The sequence below is a fragment of the Scardinius erythrophthalmus genome, assembly GCF_964197995.2.
Source record: "Scardinius erythrophthalmus genome assembly, chromosome: 14".
Classification (NCBI taxonomy): Eukaryota; Metazoa; Chordata; class Actinopteri; order Cypriniformes; family Leuciscidae; genus Scardinius; species Scardinius erythrophthalmus.
In genome coordinates, this window is record NC_138234.1 from 27,110,765 (window position 1) to 27,130,024 (window position 19,260).

The 19,260-nt window shown below is 35.4% G+C and overlaps 1 protein-coding gene across 1 annotated transcript in view; it reads left to right on the plus strand.

The window, feature by feature from the left end:
• LOC308702205 (uncharacterized protein) overlaps nucleotides 1–19,040 on the plus strand; it is a 28,895-nt gene extending 9,855 nt beyond the window's left edge. Inside the window, exons 19-39 of the mRNA XM_081384870.1 lie at nucleotides 6,924–7,203; nucleotides 8,668–8,737; nucleotides 9,414–9,532; nucleotides 9,665–9,798; nucleotides 11,184–11,352; nucleotides 11,486–11,569; nucleotides 11,652–11,737; nucleotides 12,781–12,855; nucleotides 12,959–13,119; nucleotides 14,075–14,244; nucleotides 15,294–15,365; nucleotides 15,452–15,663; nucleotides 15,753–15,789; nucleotides 15,874–15,939; nucleotides 16,030–16,087; nucleotides 16,412–16,476; nucleotides 16,616–16,684; nucleotides 17,703–17,781; nucleotides 17,868–17,984; nucleotides 18,065–18,123; nucleotides 18,872–19,040. Coding sequence (XP_081240996.1) covers nucleotides 6,924–7,203; nucleotides 8,668–8,737; nucleotides 9,414–9,532; nucleotides 9,665–9,798; nucleotides 11,184–11,352; nucleotides 11,486–11,569; nucleotides 11,652–11,737; nucleotides 12,781–12,855; nucleotides 12,959–13,119; nucleotides 14,075–14,244; nucleotides 15,294–15,365; nucleotides 15,452–15,663; nucleotides 15,753–15,789; nucleotides 15,874–15,939; nucleotides 16,030–16,087; nucleotides 16,412–16,476; nucleotides 16,616–16,684; nucleotides 17,703–17,781; nucleotides 17,868–17,984; nucleotides 18,065–18,123; nucleotides 18,872–18,895 — 2,206 coding nt within the window. The 3' untranslated portion in view covers nucleotides 18,896–19,040. The remainder of the gene's footprint in view (nucleotides 1–6,923; nucleotides 7,204–8,667; nucleotides 8,738–9,413; nucleotides 9,533–9,664; nucleotides 9,799–11,183; nucleotides 11,353–11,485; nucleotides 11,570–11,651; nucleotides 11,738–12,780; nucleotides 12,856–12,958; nucleotides 13,120–14,074; nucleotides 14,245–15,293; nucleotides 15,366–15,451; nucleotides 15,664–15,752; nucleotides 15,790–15,873; nucleotides 15,940–16,029; nucleotides 16,088–16,411; nucleotides 16,477–16,615; nucleotides 16,685–17,702; nucleotides 17,782–17,867; nucleotides 17,985–18,064; nucleotides 18,124–18,871) is intronic.
• Nucleotides 19,041–19,260: the final 220 nt, after the last annotated feature.

Below are 19,260 nucleotides of genomic sequence, written 5' to 3' on the forward strand. Positions count from 1 at the left end.
TAAACTCGAGGACACAGCAAATAAAGAACTGAACTGCTTTCAAAATGCAATTTGTTTATGGTTAATGGTTTATGGGCAATTTGTTTAATTTTTCATGTTTACAAAGTAACTCATTTTGATGAATTTATGTCCTGTTTACAAATATATACCATAGTTTCCACCAAAATAACATAGTAGGCTACATTGTTTCTACTGTAAAAATCATAAACTAATAGGTATAGCATTGAATTATACCATGCATGGTATTTACATGGTGGTAGCCTATAAGACAAAATCCAGCATCAAGCATAACTGTTTTTGTGGGCTACTAGCTGATAACTGATTGCTGCTGACATTCACATTCAAGCTGAAAATGCCCGCGTAAGCTATACACATTTTAATTATAAATCAATTTGACGATGGAGATTACCGTACAGACATGAAATCACTTTCTCTGCCATCACATTATTTCAGCAATTATGTTGCTCGAGTGCTCCTGTATTTTCTCTCTCGGCTGTTACGAATCATAAGGGAGTCGGTTCGAGAGTCGGTTCTTTTCAGAGGTGTTTGAAAATCGTTTTTGACTCGTTTGAAGCAGTTTCTCAATAAAAACAGGATGGTGCACATTTGAAGGTTGTATCAGTGATTTCAGGCCCAAAAATAAATGATCATATTCATCTAATCTTTCCTAACGATCCGCTAGCTGCCCGCCCCATAAGCATGCCGTAAAAAAAAACGCGTCTCTCTAGGCAGCCTAGGCTCCGAGATCTGCACACAAAAACAATCTGGTTTTGAATGGTACACCAACCACTCAAAACCAAAATATGTGGGTGGGTGTTGTGAGGTTTTGCGCTCGTGCACGGCTGCCTATGACGGCTGCAAACGAAAACCTCACAACACCCACCCCTGTCTGTGATTGGTTGGAACACTATTTATTTTGGTTTTAAGTGGTAGTGAAAGCAACTGTTTTTGTGTGCTGAGGGTTGTTCCATAGAACAAGAATAGAATACAAGCCAGGTTTATTTTGGTTAGTCAGACTTATTGTCGGTGGATTCTGTTTCATAAAGCAAACTTAAAATAGTTCAAACTCAGTTACCCTGGCAACTTATGCTGGGAAACTAGCCTGGTCCAGGGCAGGCTAACTGGCAGGCTAAGCCTCAACTGTTACACAGATCCTCTAACACTGACCGACAAGAACACAATGATATTACCACTGACACTCTCTCATACCATTATTGGACTTTATTAACCACTATTAGTCCAAAAATAAATACACAGTATACAGAAAATCAACTTAAATAAGGCTACAATTATAAATTAGACACTAGATAGATAGATAGATAGATAGATAGATAGATAGATAGATAGATAGATAGATAGATAGATAGATAGATAGATAGATAGATAGATAGATAGATAGATAGATAGATAGATAGATAGATAGATAGATAAATTTTAACTGTTAAGATGAATCTGAGCTTAGTAATTGACAGTATATTAGCCTACATTTGATTTACCCAAATAGTCCCTTTACAGTTATTGCTATCATAAAAATACACTTGTAGGTTTAAAATTCTAAATAAGGCACATCTAATGTCCAAATAACAAATATTTTAGCATATATATATATATATATATATATATATATATATATATATTATGTACTTTATTGTGTCTTTCAATGCAAACACATTAACACAATCATAAATGGACAGTTCCTTTAAAGACATCACATTTTCCCCCTATAAATATTCATTATTTTTCCTTCTACTTTTTTCTTTTGTGATAATACATAGCATAAAAAACACATGATTAGAACAATAACCAAAAAGTACATAGTTAGACACTTTTACATATGATTTAAGGGGGAAAAGACAAAAAACAATAAATAAACATTAGTAAAAATTTAACATTCACATATTTATATCAAACTCTTATAATGGCACATAATTCCTAATAGTTATTCAAGTAATATTATTTGAATATCAAATATTCAATATTAAATAAGTCAATAAATAAAATAACAAATAACTAGAAATAAAAGGGAGGGAGGGTTATATAAAAATGTAGTTAATGTAGGCTAATATATATTCCTTTATTTTATGGAATATTCTTTGATTTTAGAGTTGCACAAATCTTTTCAAAATGTATACATTTGCTCTTAATTTCATGTTATCCTCTCCATAATGTACTTTAGAAACTAAATCTACTCATTTAAAACTGGAGATTCTTGCTTTCTCCAAAACAAGTAAAAACTCAGTGAGTGTTTTAGCGCAATTTGCTGACGTCATGGGATCACAACACTAAGAGATAGTAAATCTTTTCCTGGATTTTTTTTGTGCGTTCCCGAGATTAGACCTTCCTTAACATAATGCCGAAAACCCGAAGTCTCTAGGTGGTCTGGTTGAGGAGTAGATAGAAGTGCAAGATTGGTGCGCACAGACGCACAGAACAGAAATCATGAGTTAACAATCGCAATTCGTCCGGTGGAAAATTGCGCTAAAAATTATTGCATTAAAAGCTGTAATTCTCAGCATTCTAAATAAGTATACGTCATCTTTGTTAAGTAGCATAGGTCCTATACCCAAAACTACATTTTGTATCTTTATATATTTAGTTTCTTAAAATAAACTTCCCTGAATTATAGGCTACTTCTGTTCACTGAAGTACTTCTGTTCGCTAGAAGTTCACTGCAACTTATCCAACATCCTAGAGATAAATTATTATAATTAGAAGATATTTCTAGTGTTATAAAATATCGCATATTAATTTTCCAAGCAAAATGTAGATTTTAGTCAGAATTATTGCGCTCCTATATGGCACGCATGCGCGCAGCAGCGCTCGTTTAATATGAAGATTAACAGCAAAATGGATACATTTGCATGACTTTCTAACATTTACAGATGGAGAGTATAACTGTAAAATGTAAGTTTTGCACTGAGGGGGAAAAAAACATGTCACAAACGCATAAAAAAGCACAAAATATACGCTGTTTGATGGTGGATCGATTTGATCCACGATCGACCTCTAGGGCTGCTTCAGAAACGCGCGCACACGCAATTATCTAGACTTGATAAACCTGGATCAAATTAGTGAGATTGCGTGAACTTCAATTACCTTTTATGGAACCACTTTAGCCCCAATTTATTTGTTAGGCTCATTCAAGTCCGGTTTTTGAGTTTAATCCCCGCTTTTCTAAGCGTCTTTTGGAACAACCCTCAGGGGCCCGTTCTTCGTACGTTGCTTATTACATCCGAGATCAAATGACACATCCAAGATGATATCATCGTGCGAATCATGATCTGGCTAACTCGGTTCTTCGAACACACTTGCCGGATATGATTAGTATCGCTGGATTGAGTTATCTGAGATAATTGCGCGTTCATGCGCTGGTTAAAATGGGATATGTATCGATAGTAAAAACATTGATCAGCAACGCTGCTATTGGCTGTTCAGAGTGGCCAAAGAGCGCGCTCAGTTTTTCTCCTCAGCAGAGCAAGAACTAATAGTCGAGGTTTATTCGGAATGTTAATGTTTAATTTAAACGCCAGGGAACACCTCAAAGTCTGCAAAAGCCAGGAGAGAGGGCTGGCAAAAAGTAGCAGACAATTTAAATCCGTTAGAAGTGGCCATGTTAGATGTTTTTATCACTTAATAGCCTATATTTCTGTATTTTAATAATTGCATAATTACTTTGTGCATTGTAATGTCAGTCACCATACTAGAACATGGGAACAAATGAAAGTGAAGTACAAAACACACTTTTATAAAAGGCACTGTTAAATAAATGGTTGTCTGATTATAAAAGCAACCAAGAAAAAGGCTGAGAAAAAAAATAGAAAAGATCTTAGTAGCCTACACTGTAAAAGCATTTTTGCTAAATTAAGGCCGTATAGCCTAGTCATTTCAACTGTTAAATCTTAAATCTTAAATCTTAAAAACAAGCCTAAATCTTGAGTAATGATGAATTGCTTTGACTTGTGAAAGTGAAAACTGATAAACTTATATAAATGTAAAAATATTTTGCCATGAGTTATTGATCACATTTTTCCCCAGTGTAGTTCATTGTAATGACAATGTGTTTTCCTCTTTTGCACTTTTACATAATACACCAACACTTGTATCTGTTCCTAAGAAAGTGGTGGCTGAAATATGTGCAGTAAGTGGACATTTTCTAACTTTCCAAAGGAAAGAAAGTATAAGACTTTGTAATGTCCATTTGTTTCCATTGCACTGGACAGTGAATAAACCCTCTCAGATAACTATCATATGGAGGAACTAGCCTACCTGCAAGTGCATAAATAACTTTACTTCATTTATACTTGTATGCTTCATGGCTGCAATATAAGTTGCAGGATTCTACATCTACAGAAAGGCCTACAGAAGAGTCTGCACACACAGAGGAGACATAGGCCAACAGGTGGGCAATGTATCCAACTTTTCCTTTTTATTTGTTGCATGAGGCATGTGTCTATCTCTTGTTGCAGGCACTTGACCACTGGCTTTTCTTTACAAAGAACAATTGAAATAAAACTCAAGGAACTAAGCATATTTGTCTTTTATTAAACATTTAATGAAAAGTGTTTTTTTTTTTTTTTTTTTTTTTTTTGCCAATGTTGTGTAATACGGCACATGCAACAATGTCACAGGCCCTGTCAGGTGTGCAACCCTCAGACTTTTCAGACACTGAAATCTTCCCTTTAGTTAGCCAGTTAATTTCATTGTGTGCCCTTGTCCTGGCTAGCTGCATTGTAACTGGTTTGGGTCAGGGAATGGGGTCATAAAACACCTGTCTGCAGGCAGGAACATGTCATACTCACCTATGAAAAAATGCAGTTCTGTTAGGATCAGCATAAGTGTATGTAATACAGTGAGCTTGATATTTAATTGTGGAACTTTCCTTACCACTTTCAAATAATGTGGATAAATGTGAATCTCTGAAAAGTCATGCACAGATCCTGACCATTTTGCTTTCACATTTGTGATATGGAAGATTTTAGTCAACTGCCTTTTTTAATTTGATATAATATTACTAATCTGGAATATTAAGAATCACAATAGTAACTGGGCTGCACATTGTGAATCCCCTTTCTGGTCACATAATCCCCTTCATTGAGGCCTTGATGGCAGTCTATATGGTACCAATAACGTTAGTGAAGCCTGAGTGACACAAGCAATCGGCATAGTCATGATTGTATGATCTTCATAAAAAATTATGAGAGCCTAAAAAAAAAAACTGCTTTACAAGATTGGGTCTTAAGTGGCTTGGAAATGCCACAAAAAACTAAAAAAAACTTTTTTAAACATAAAAGCGACAAAAAACGACAATTTCACGAATCACGAGAAAAAAATATATAGGCTATCTCAGAAAGAAAGTGCACTATCGCGCTGCGCTGGACTTCCTGTATCACCTCCTCTTATAAAGCTGGGATCTAATCCTGTTTACATGAAATAAGCCTGCTCCCGAGCAGGTTTAAGTTTGCGCACATGTTGCTATGACAGCAAGTCCAGGATGAGCGTTGAAGAACCAAACAATCCAAGATCATGCCAAATCACCAACAATCAAATCCAGCTATAGTGAGTTAGCGACGTACGAAGAACGGGCCCCAGGTTTCTAAATATTTCCAAAATAATCTTGAAAACATTTAAAACATGCAGAATTGTCTTGCAGTCCGCAAAATTCCCAAGTAGGCTATATGAAATGTTTATGTTTTTTTAAATCATAACTGGATAAATCATATGGCTAGAATTGTATAATATGATACTTTTTTAATTCTGTTATTAATACAACATTTGTTTTGCATTTTCCTTTGACCCATGTGTTAAAAGTATCACATGTTTGATATGCGTTCATCAATGAAAAGGGGAAGGTTGTAAATTATGTTTAGGTAACCTAATAGTTAAGCCGATAATAGGCTAAATAAATGTAGACTACAGTATCTACTGAAATCATATACAGCCCATGCTAGTAAACAATATAAATGTTTTGGTTGCACTTTAGTTTACAGTATGTGCACTTACAGTAAGGCTACTACTGGTTAACATAAGGTAACTTGGTAAAGGTTATAAGTTTAGGGTTGTTAGTTTATGGAAGCTTGTTTCCGCCACTGAATAATAAATAAATAATAATAATTGCGACTTTTTATCTCACAATTCTGACTTTTTTTCTCACAATTGCGATATATCAAGTCAGAATTGTGACTTTTTTTCTCAGAATTGCGATAGGCTATATAAAGTCAGAATTGTGAGAAATAAAGTCGCAATTGTGAGATTTAAAGTCAGAGTTGCATGATATAAAGTCGCAATTGCGTGTTATAAAGTCAGAATTGTGAGATATAAACTATTCTATTCTGTGGTAAAAAAAAAAAAAGTCCGTCTTTTTTTCCCCTTTGACTTTATTTTGAATTTGACTTTAGGCCTATATCTCACAATTTTGAGTTTATAACTCACTGAGAAAAGATGTCAGAATTGCGAGATATAAACTCGCAATTGCGTGTTATAAAGTCAGAATTGCGTGAAATAAAGTCGAAATTGCGAGAAAAAAAGTCAGAATTCTGACTTTATAACACGCATTTCTAACTTTATATCTCGCAATTGCGACTTTATTTCACGCAATTCTGACTTTATATCTCGCAATTCTGAGAAATAAAGTCAGAATTGCGAGATGTAAACTCGCAATTGTGAGATATAAAGTCGCAATTATCTTTTAAAATGTTTTATTCTGAAAAGCTTCCATAATAGTTACCCAGTTACTGTAATATAATATGTACATGGGGAACAGGACTGTAAAATAAATTGCTACCAAAGTTTTTTTTTTTTTTTTTTTTTTTTTTTATAATAGCCCAATAGAACATGTGTCCTTTTATTGCACTTGTTCCCTATACTGACGAAAGGCAGTAGGGACGTCCCTGGCTACGCCCTCTCCAAACGCGTTGTGAGCTGAGGTGTGCGTGTGTTTTCACTGTTTGTTTTGACGGACGAGCAGAGATGTCAGGAATTGCGGCGAAGCTCCAGCAAAACAGGGCTCGAGCAGCGGGCATCGGTACCAACGCTCAAGCGGTCAAATTCCTCAACCAGGACTACGAGGCGCTCAAGCGCGAGTGTCTGGAGTGCGGACGCTTATTTCAGGATGACATGTTTGAAGCCATTCCATCTGCTCTCGGGTTCAACGAACTGGGACCAAACTCTTCTAAAGTGCGCGGGGTTGAGTGGCTGAGACCAAAGGTGGGTAATACAATCCTTTTATATTTAAAATGTTTAATAATAATAATAATACTGAAATTGCATTGGTTAAACCTATAGCTATTCCATGTTTTGATATCTTTGGCATGGACATTTCCCTTATTTGCATGTTTGAAGTGGGCTATTCATACCCATAGTATCACATAATGGACATTCTTCTCAAACCAAGTTCAAATCTCAACTTAGACTACTTTTCTTACTGTTTTGCTCAAGGCCATCACACCTTGCTCATCTTGTTTTAGATGAGTTGTTCTGTGTTTGGTAAATATCTGGGTGTGTTCACCATCATTAGTTTTTTTGAGGCACTATGAACAGGAAGCTTCACTTGTCCATTATTATAGGTCAGTCAGATCATTGTACTGAAAGATGAATGTGATTTCAGAAAAACAAATACACATCAATGTATTTTCAAAAACCATCCAGACAGCCATGAAAGAACAAAATGTCTACACTAATGACCATGTAAAGCCAGCCACTGTTAGTCTGAACCTGACAAACCTGCTTCAGAGCCAGACAGACCAGCAAATTATAGGAAGATATGTTCACCCAAGATCATTTTAAATTGTGCATGCACTGCTTTGTGAGCCGCGTTATGCATTACTGGTTGCCAGAAGACCTTTTAGAGTCAATTAGAGTAAATATGATCCTTACAGCTGGGATGATGGATGGTTATTGTTGTATTCAAGAATGGTGTCAGTTAGACTCACAGCTTTTTTCCCCCAGAGGACGTATAAATGTATTCAAACAATTTTTAGAATAAATATCATGGCCTAATGGTTAGAGAGTCAGTCCGCGGGTTCGATTCTCAATACTGGTTGGAAATGACTGAGGTGCCCTTGAGCAAGTCACCTAACCCCCAATCGCTCCCCGGGCGCCACAGCAAAATGGCTGCCCAGTGCTCTGACCTTGATAGTATTCAACATTTAAAATCATACAAAAATATAATAATTTTGACAAACTGTTGGACTGAAATTCAGTGTTATATAATTTTTTTAACAAATTTGTAATAATTAAAATTAAAACAATTTAATTAATAACAAACGAAAAAGCTAATATTTGCCTATATCCAACATTTTTCAACCCTGTTATGACTTGCCCCCTTATAGAACATTCATAACACTTACATTTGGTAGGAGGACAAAATAATTTAATTTTCACTGTCAATTTTTTACACAAATTTTAGAGTTGACTGCTTAACCATCCAACCCTGTGACTCATGTTATTGTAATAAAAATGACAAAGCAAATATTAAAATAACCACAAAATATCTAGCTCCTTCTGAGTTCTATGTTATTTAAGCAAAGTTTTCTACCCCATTACTTGGCCCTATTTTGTTTCCTCTTGTATGGAGCCATGTGTTTGATCATGTTGATTCAGCAATTAACTCATCTCTTGTTAAGGTAAACCTGTGATTCATGTTTCTGAAATGCATGTTTTGTCATCCAGCAACTGACGTCCAACCCAACGTTCATTAGTGCAGGAGCGACCAGAACTGACATCTGCCAGGGTGCTTTGGGTGAGTCCATTAACCTGTAATATTAGCCTATTGTTGAGCTGCTGAAACTTTAGAAATGTTGATAACAAAAGATCATGTATAGAACCGCCCCATATAGAGGGGCCATCAGAAGACACAAAAGCATTTTTTCTGGTTGAGGGAGTTTGAAAATCATCAGATTTGCACAGGGAAACACCCTGTTTTAACACACTAATTCAATATGATCCATTTTTCTCATATCTTGGAATTATATTAATTACATATCTACGATTCAGAACTATTCTGAAATGAAAATAACTACCAGGCTCAGTAGAATCTGTGGAATGGAACAGAATTCCAATTTAAGAATATGGAAAAAGCTAAACCTTTTTGTCTAGGTTGCAACTCTAAATCCCAAACAAACACATAAACAACCTGTCCAAACCTGCTTTATTCCATACAACCCAAACACTTTTGTGCTTTTTTTCCTATCTTGGATCAAACGCCACGGGTTTTTTCCACAAACAAACATGTCAGTTGTCCACTCTATCTGAAATTATTTGGGACTGATAAGAATCACATTCATGTTGCATTTGGTGAATCGATTCCACATACTGGCTATAAAGAAAATGTCTGTGATGCAAATGAGTTTGCAAGGTGTGTAGGAGGAGCAGGAATAATAGGCAAATTATATCACATCTCCCTATTGGTTTTCCAGGTGACTGTTGGCTTCTAGCTGCCATCGCTTCTCTCACCCTGAACCAGGACGTCTTCAGCCGCGTCGTCCCATCTGATCAGACTTTTGACGGAGGCTACGCTGGAATATTTCATTTCCAGGTTAATAGCCTCTCGTCACATAAAAGCCAACAAACCAAAAACATTACGACTGATTTTGCTTTTTTATGGGCATTTTCCATGAAGACGTTTGCCAAATGTTCCATTGCCCACATATGTCCATTGTCTCTTCAGTTCTGGCAGTACGGTGAGTGGGTGGACGTGGTCATTGATGACCGTCTACCTGCAAGAAAAGGAGAGTTGCTGTTCGTCCACTCCGCCGAGGGCTCTGAGTTTTGGAGCGCTCTGCTGGAAAAGGCCTATGCAAAGTCAGTATTTGTTGATTAAAAGTATTTGTAGCTCAGTAGATTAAAAGTTGTAGCCTCAAACTCATTTACACTAATAAAGAATAAAGAAATGAAGAACCTTTAATATCCATAGAAACTTTCCATTCCACAAAAGGTTCTTTAGATTATTAAAATGTTCTTTATACTACTAAAGGCCCTTTCACACTGGACGCATTTTTTACGCACGAATAATTCGCGCGATGGTTTTATTTTTTGATCAGCTGTTTGTGTAATGAGTGCTTTCACACCGAACGCGAATGTGCTGCGGCGAAAAAACTACTTTTTTTTTATTCGTTTCGATGTCGATTTTTTTTCCTTTTGCGGCGACAGAAAAGACTTCAGCCAATCATATACTACAAGGACAATGATTGTGTGGCGTAGCATTGCCAACCAACTCGGTTATCACGACTGTGAGTATGTTTTAGATGTTGTATAGTCCTGTGCAGTGTAGGCTAGCAGGCTAAACTACATTTGGGATAGAAAGCTAATCGTCAAAAATAGAGATAGAGACCGTGTTTACGCGACTCATGTGATGGGTTTTGATGCGAACTATTCGCACACGAACTATTCGCTTTTTCGTTACGCATCCAGTGTGAAAGGGCATTTAGACTGTTTACACCTGGTATTAAGATGCAGTTAGGTTGATCGAATCACAAGTGGACGACGCTAAACACAGGTGTAAACGGAGTCTAAAACGTTTTTAGTTTGTCCTCTTTCAACCACTTCCAGAGGTAGTTGAAAACACAATAGCTTTTGTAGTGTAAACGCTCATGAGATTGAATGTGTTCACACAGCCACACAAGACACCTACTGTACGCCTACTGACCTAACGCGTTCACATTATGGGAAGCGCACTAGCCAGACGGGATTTAAACTTTGTCGGCTGAAGACCCAAGTTTAGTTTGAAGATAAAAATGTACCAAGCACAATGTTCTCTCACCATTCCTGATTTATGTCTTGCTTATGTTTATCCTTCGTCCCCGGTCGTGTTCATATGTAAATTGCTCTAGCTTATTTCGTCCATTAGATTCGTCCGAAAGATCTGAAAAAGCCCATACAATTACCCGCCGTTATTCCCTCCCCTCGAAGAAATCAGGACAGAAGTGGTCATAAGTGGACAAATAGACAGATTAAAACACCAGGTGTAAACGGGAATGTGTCTCTCTCGTCTACTAGTGATCCGATCGACCAAAATGCATCTTAATACCAGGTGCAAACAGGGCCTAAGAAAAATGGTTATTTTAAGAACTTATCACTGAATGGTTATTTTGGAAACCAGAAATGGTAATGGTATTTTAAAGAGTATAGCTTGACTAATTGGAGTAGACCTCATAAATAAAAGCCAAAAACGACTTCCTTGTCCTCAGGCTGAACGGCAGCTATGAAGCTCTCTCTGGTGGCACCACCACAGAGGGATTTGAGGATTTCACCGGAGGCATCGCTGAGGTCCACGAATTGGCGAAAGCAAGTCCAAATCTCTTCAAAACCATCCAGAAGGCTTTGAGCTGGGGCTCACTGCTGGGCTGCTCAATTGATGTGAGAAACTTCATATTTATGTGTAACCTTGTAATTATTAACAGTTTGTAACCGGATCTGTTATTTTAACTGTCAGTGAACTGTGATTAAAAGTCATGCGTAACCGGTTCTGTTTTGTTTCCGTTTGCTGTAGATTACAAGCACTGCAGATTCAGAGGCGATTACTAGTCAGAAACTGGTCAAAGGACACGCCTACTCTCTTACAGGAGCCGAAGAGGTCGGTGTTGAGGAGTATTATTAAGCATTTCTATGTCATAGGTTTGCATAGATCATTTAAATGTTGCCCGGTGTCTGCACAGGTGGAGTACAGGGGCGAGTTAACCAAACTGGTCCGGATCAGGAACCCCTGGGGGCAGGTGGAGTGGACCGGACCCTGGAGTGATGGGTGTGTAAACCGGCTTCAAAACACACAATGTGACATGTCTGCAAATTGATGAGCACATAAAGCTATAATTCTGGAATCCGTTTGAGGAAAAGAGGTTATGCAGGTTGGTGTTGCGGAAAGTAACCACACCCACCTGTGGCTTCTTTCGGACATGTTTACTATAGGAGAGACCTGAGTTGCTATGGGAACTCTGTTTGAGCCCTTGTGCCCTCAGGTGTTGGAAGAACAGGTTCAGTGCCGCCCATCCTCCTTGTCACGCAGTGAACACCTAACAACTCAATAAAGCTCTTTCTCGTTTCACAACTAAATCAACAGACTATAACATCCTTAACCTATTACACTTCACTCTTCACTCTATATATAATCTTATATATATATATATATATATATATATATATATATATATATATATATATATATATATATATATATATATATATATATATATATATATATATATATATATTATGTATTATACAATATATAATGTTGTATTATACAGTATGTTTTATAATACAAAAAAAAGAAATAATATAAATTAAAATAAAAAATGAAATAAGCAAGGATGCATTAAATTGATCACAACTGACAGTGATATTAATATAAATGCTGCTCTTTTGATCTTTCTATTCATCAAAGAATCCTGAAAAAAACGTATCATGGTTTCCACAAAAATATTAAAGGGGTAGTTCGCCCAAAAAAGAAAATTTGCTGTTAATTTTGATGCTGAAAATTCAGCTTTGATCATAAGAATAAATTACATCTTAAAAAAATATTATAATAGAAAACAGTCATTTTAAATTGTATTCATATTTCACAATATTACTGTTTTTACTGTATTGTTTATTAAATAAATGCAGTCTTGGTGAGAAAAAGAGACTTCTTTTAAGAACATATAAAAATCTTACAGACCCCAAACTTTTGATCAGTAGTGTGTGTATACAGTACATACATAGAAAATAGCTTTTTTTTCATGCTGGATTTAACAATTTAGCTCTATAATGACCTGCAAATTCACTGAAGATCATGTGATTGGTCTATAGGTCGACAGAATGGCGTCAGGTCAGTGACAGTGACCGTGAGAAACTGAGCTCCAAAGCAGAAGATGGAGAGTTCTGGTAATCTGCGAATGTTTTATTTATTCATTTTTCAACATTTTATTTAGCATTTTTCCTATTCTGATGTCTTAGATCATTGACAAGATATATCTCTGCATTCCAGGATGTCATACTCTGATTTCCTGCGTCATTACTCGCGGGTGGAGATCTGTAATCTGACCCCTGATGCTCTGTCAGATGACAGCGTCAATAAGTGGGCGCTGTCTAAGTTTGATGGCAACTGGAGGAGAGGATCTACTGCTGGAGGCTGCAGGAACTTCCCAAGTAATTAACTGAATCTACTGCCTGATATATTACATTATATCATTTTATATTATGTATTGAAGTGAATCTTTTACCAAGAATACAAAAAAGAATATTAAAAACAAAAAAAGCAAAACAAAATAATACTAAACAAAATCAACAAAAAAGAATATAAAAAACAACAGCAAAAAAAAAAAACAAAAAGGAAACAAAATATCAAACAAAAACAACAGCAATTTTTTTTAAACTAAACAAAAACAACTAAAAAGAAAAACAAACAAGAAACCAAAACAACAGCAAAAAACAAAAAGATACTAAACAAAAAAAGCAAAAAACAAAACAAAAGTATACTCAACTAAAACAACAACAGCAAAAAAAAAAGAAGATACTAAACAAAAACAGATAAAACAAAAAGATATTCAAATAAAACAATTCAAAAAATTAAAAAAAATTACAAAAAATAATAATAGGAAAACAAAAGTATATGACACAAAAACAACTGCAAAAAAACAAAAAGATACAAAACAAAAACAACAGCAAAAAAATAAACAAAAAGAAATTAAAATAAAATAAAAGAATATTAAACAAAAACAACAGCAAAAACAGAAACAAAAGGATTTTCAACTAAAACAACAGCATAAAAAAACTAAATAAGAAACTAAACAAAAACAACCAAAAATAAAACAAGAATTACAAACAAAAACAGCAGCAAAAAAAAAATACTAAAAATAAAAACAACACAAAACAATAACAAAAACAAAAGAATACAAAACAAAAACAACAGCAAAAAATAAATAAACAAAAAGGATATTCAACAAAAACAGCAAAAAGTAAATAAATAAGAATACTAAACAAAAACAACAGTAAAAAGTAAAACAAAATAATACTAAACAAAAAGCATTTTTGTGTTTAATATTTTAAAGTACCATTTATTACAACAGAAGCCATGTGTTTGACCTCGTTTTGTTCCTGGCAGACTCTTTCTATATGAACCCTCAGTTCGTGATCAAGCTGGAGGAGGAGGATGACGACCCGGCCGATAATGAAGTGGGATGCAGCATCGTTGTGGGACTGATCCAGAAGAACCGTCGCAAAATGAGAAAGGCGGGAGAGGACATGCACACCATTGGCTTCGCCATCTACGAGGTGAGCAGCCTAACACTGTCCATGGAATGCCAAAGCTGACTTAATTATAAATAAATAAATACATTAATAAATATACGAAGAAATGTAAAAAAGCAAAAAAACATAAATAAATACATAAATAAATATACAAAGAAATGTAAAAAAAAGTACAAATAAATGAGTATTTATACTTTTATTTCCTTATGTATAATTGTATTTTTTCACACATTGTTTTAATTTTTTTATTTATACATTCATTTATTTCCACTTTTATTTATTTCCACATTTATTTATGTATATATGTTTTTATGTCTACATTTATTTATTTTCACATTTATTTATTTCTACATTTATTTATTTCCACATTTATTAATTTCTACATTTAGTTATTTCTACATTTCTTTGTCAGTATGCTAATGAGGGGGGCGTGTTTTACCTCAGACATCAGCAATGGAGCTCAGAGTGGCAGTGCTGAAGCTTTGAGGCCACAGTGACACCTTGTGGTGTGACCAAACGAAACGCAAGAGGTGTGCGGACAATATCACATTTTAAGTCATGTAATATCATTGTATGTAGGGTAGGCTATATAGGGTTAACACACATAGCACACATGAACAGAAACTGCACTTCAACGGGTCTGATAGCAGACACTTGGACATGGAAACGCATGAAAGTATCCACTATTAATAACAATGTAAATGCGGTGGATAGGGCTGATAAGAGCTTGCGTTTGGCTTGCGTTTATTGTCGATGAGACTCGCACACCAGCGCAGAACGCGGAGAGAAACCAGCGCACATGTGTGAAAAAATACATAAATAAGGAAATAAAAGTATAAATACTCATTTATTTGTACTTTTTTTTTTGTATATTTATTTATGAATTTTTGCTTTTTTTACATTTCTTCGTATATTTATTTATTTATGTATGTATTTATTTATTTAGTCAGCTTTGGCATTTCATACTGTCTACACACTGGAAGTCTAATTCACTTTCCAGCTTATTCTGGCCAAGAACAGTGATAAGAACTGATTATTTCACGAACATAAATCTCTCTTATTGTTGTCCACAGGTTCCTCAAGAGGTATGGACTGCACATACTGAAGCACAAAATGACCAGAAATACAGCACAAATTCCACTAGTGTCTTTCTTCAGTTCCTCTTAAAGAGACAGTTCACCCAAAAATGAACACCAATTATCAAATTTCTTATTGAAACATTCTGTTGTAGTTTGTCGGGCAGAGGAACGCCCACCTGGATCGTAACTTCTTCGTGCGACATGCCTCGGCGGCCCGTTCTGAGACCTTCATCAACTTGCGGGAGGTGTGCTCTCGTTTCTGTCTGCCCCCCGGCGAGTATCTCATCGTCCCGTCCACCTTTGAGCCCAACAAAGATGGAGACTTCTGCGTGCGCGTCTTCTCCGAAAAACAGGCAGAGTTCCAGTGAGTTCCTGGATTATTCTGGCTCACAATATTTAGATTAGTCCTAACGAAAGTTTCTGTCTCCTCATTGAAATGTGTTTGTTTTTTAGAGAGCTTGATGACCCTGTCGAGTGCAAGGTTCCAGAGGTACATTTTTTTGCACCATGTTCAATATGAATATAATATTGTATTATGACACAAACATGCATTCTTTACATTTTTATCGTGCAGATTGATGTGAAAGAGGGGGATATTGACAGCCGGTTCAAGAGTCTGTTTGGACAGCTTGCTGGGACCGTGAGTATTACAGGATAATTATTTAATTTATGCTATTTTGGTTCATATTAATTTCTCTAAACCATATCCAATCATTTTTCCTTCCACAAGGACGCTGAAATCTCACCATTTGAGCTGCAAAATATCCTGAACAAAGTGATATCTAGACGTAAGCTTTTTGAAACTTTTTACAGGCCAGATTACTTTTGTAAAATATATAGTAAATCATTTATTTATATAGTAATATAATTAATAATATAATTTGTGATTTATTAAAAACATTGTTTTAAAATAAACAATTTACAACAATCAATAAATGTAAAAAGATACATTTTATATATATATATATATATACTGTGTATATATATATATATATATATATATATATATATATATATATATATATATATATATATAAATAAAGAGAGAGAGACGCAGTGTGTTAGAATGTATATATACATTACTGACCAATTTTTATCTTTTTTTTTTTAAGGCAAAGACATTAAAACTGATGGATTTAGTTTGGACACTTGCCGCAACATGGTCAACTTACTGGATGTATCCTTTTGAATAAATGCAGAAGATTTGATGGACCGGACCAGTTTTTCTAAAATAATTAGAAATGACGCAAAGAACGTTTTGCTGATGTATTTCTACTAGTTGTTGTAGTCTATTCTTTCCTTTATTGATGTCACAGAAAGACGGCAGTGGAAAACTGGGCTTGACTGAATTTAAAATTCTCTGGACTAAAATTGAGATGTACCTGGTATGTTCTCATGCTTCTATCATTTTCATTTTTTGTACAATCCAACTTCGAAAGCGGCAGATAGTTATATACAGTACTGTGCAAAAGTCTAGGCCCCCCCCCCCCCACACACACACACCCACACACACAAATGGTTTTAAGTCAGTTATTTATATCTTTTTCTGAAGTGTGTCAGTAGGAAATATCAGTTTACATTTCCAAACATTCTTTTTGCCATTAATTGTAATAATCCAGTGAGATTTGTGTATGCACAAGGAGTCTGACAACAGCTGGTATGATCTGATCTCACCATCATCAAGTCCGTCTTTGATTACATGAAGAAACTGAAAGAGACAAACTAAATCCAGAAGAACTGCGGGAACGTCTCCAAGACTCTTGAAGAAACCTTCCTGCAAAGCTACAGTACTGTGAAAAGTACTGGCACTTGTGTTAAAATGCTGTAAAGTGAGAATGCTTTCAAAAATAAAATCACAAATTGAATTTATTTATGATTTAACTTTTATTAAGTAATTCAAATCAATATATGGTGTAACGACCCTTTGCGTTTAAAACGGCTTTTGTCCAGGTACACTTGCGCATAGTTTTTCAGATAGCTTTGCAGGAAGGTTTCTTCAGGAGTCTTGGAGACTTTCCCGCAGTTCTTCTGGATTTAGTCTGTCTCTTTCAGTTTCTTCATGTAATCACAGACGGACTCGATGATGGTGAGATCAGATCATACCGGCTGTTGTCAGACTCCTTGTGCATACACAAATCTCACTGGATTATAACAATTAATGGCAAAAAGAATGTTTGGAAATGTAAACTGATATTTCCAACTGACACACTACAGCAAAAGATATAAATAACTGACTTAAAACCATTTTTTGTGTGTGTGTGGGTGGGGGGTGGGGGGGTATATTAACATGCCTAAGACTTTTGCACAGTATTGTATATATAAAAAAATTAAATAAAAAAAAATGTCGTAACATTGCGTCGTAATGTCGTAACATTGCGATCTGCCTGTGTTTGTGTTTTGTAGGACATTTACTGTAAAATTGACATGGACAAGTCGGGCACAATGAGCTCTATGGAGATGAGAGGAGCCGTGGAGAAAGCAGGTCAGATCTTGTGTCTTAAAGGTACAGTTCAGCCAAAAATGGCAATTCTGTTATCATTTAATTTTTTTTTTTTTTTTTTTTAACAGGCTTCTCTCTGAGCAACCCTCTACACCAGATCCTGGTGGCGCGCTACAGCGACTCCGATCTCACCATCGACTTTGACAACTTCGTGGGCTGCATTATGCGTCTCGAATGCATGTTCAGTGAGTGTCTGATAAAGAGCGCCATTTGAATGAAGACTGATATGTAAATTGTGCATTTATATCTAAATTCTCATTTGCAGAAACATTTAAAATGCTGGACAAGGACAAGAATGGCACAGTAGAGCTGAACATGATGGAGGTTGGTGTCTTTTAGTCATGCGACATGCAGTGAAACTTCTAGGATGATCTAGAATCGTGACATGTTTATAAAGAAAAACATTTTTGTTCAGTTATCATCTTGGTGAATTTCCATTTTCCCCAAATGACGAGTCAAAAAAGACTATTGTTTTATTACTTTATGACTGTAATTCTAATTCACATCTCTACACTCTTAGAAAGGAAGGTTCTAGGGTTCTTGACTCAGTTTTGTTTAATGGGTTATTTAATTTTTTTTAAGTTTTAATGTATGTTTATGAGCTGTTTAATTAATTAAATTTCATTGAAATTAAAAATGAACTAAAACTAAATTAAGTAATTAAAACTAAATCCATAAAATGACCCCATGATGGGGACCTTGAAATGTTCTATATATGAAGCGTCTGACAGAACTCTTTGTAGAACCTTCTTCCAAAGGTCCGTTCACACCAAGGACGATAACTATAACAATTAAGATGTAGTTCTTCAAATCATTCTAAATATAAAAAAATAGCAGAGTTCACACCACTATTATAACGATAATGGTACAGAGAATGATTGAAAAAAACATTGACAGCCAATCAGAATCCATCCTGCTTTAAGAGCTCGAGCATTTAAAGCGAAAGACGACAAATATGAAGCACACGCTTATAATAAACAGAACAATATCATATACTGCAGCAACAGTTATAAAATTATGTTATGCTCTTTCCCAGTCGATTGACTCTGAAATGTCTTTTGTCTCCCTCTAGTGGCTGAATTTTTCCATGCTTTGAGGAAAATGAGCAGATTCTGGGCCGCTGGGAGGAGATCTGATCAGTTTCTTATGCATCGCACTAACATTGACATCTACTGGAATTACTAACAGAGAGAAGGAAAAAAAGAAAAACTGATGTCGCTATTTGCGTCATAATGTGAAACGCAATGTAATGCTACATGTTCTCCAGACTCAAACTGATCATCACCATCTTATATAGTAAAAATGGGTTTCTGTGCAGTTAATAGAAATCATATTATGGTGGTTCAGCTTGGTAGTTATTGGTAGGTTATACTATAAAGAATACTATGATAAAAGAATAATACTATGATGATAGATGACAAAAATATGTTAGATACAAACGACTATTTTATGTTTCTATTT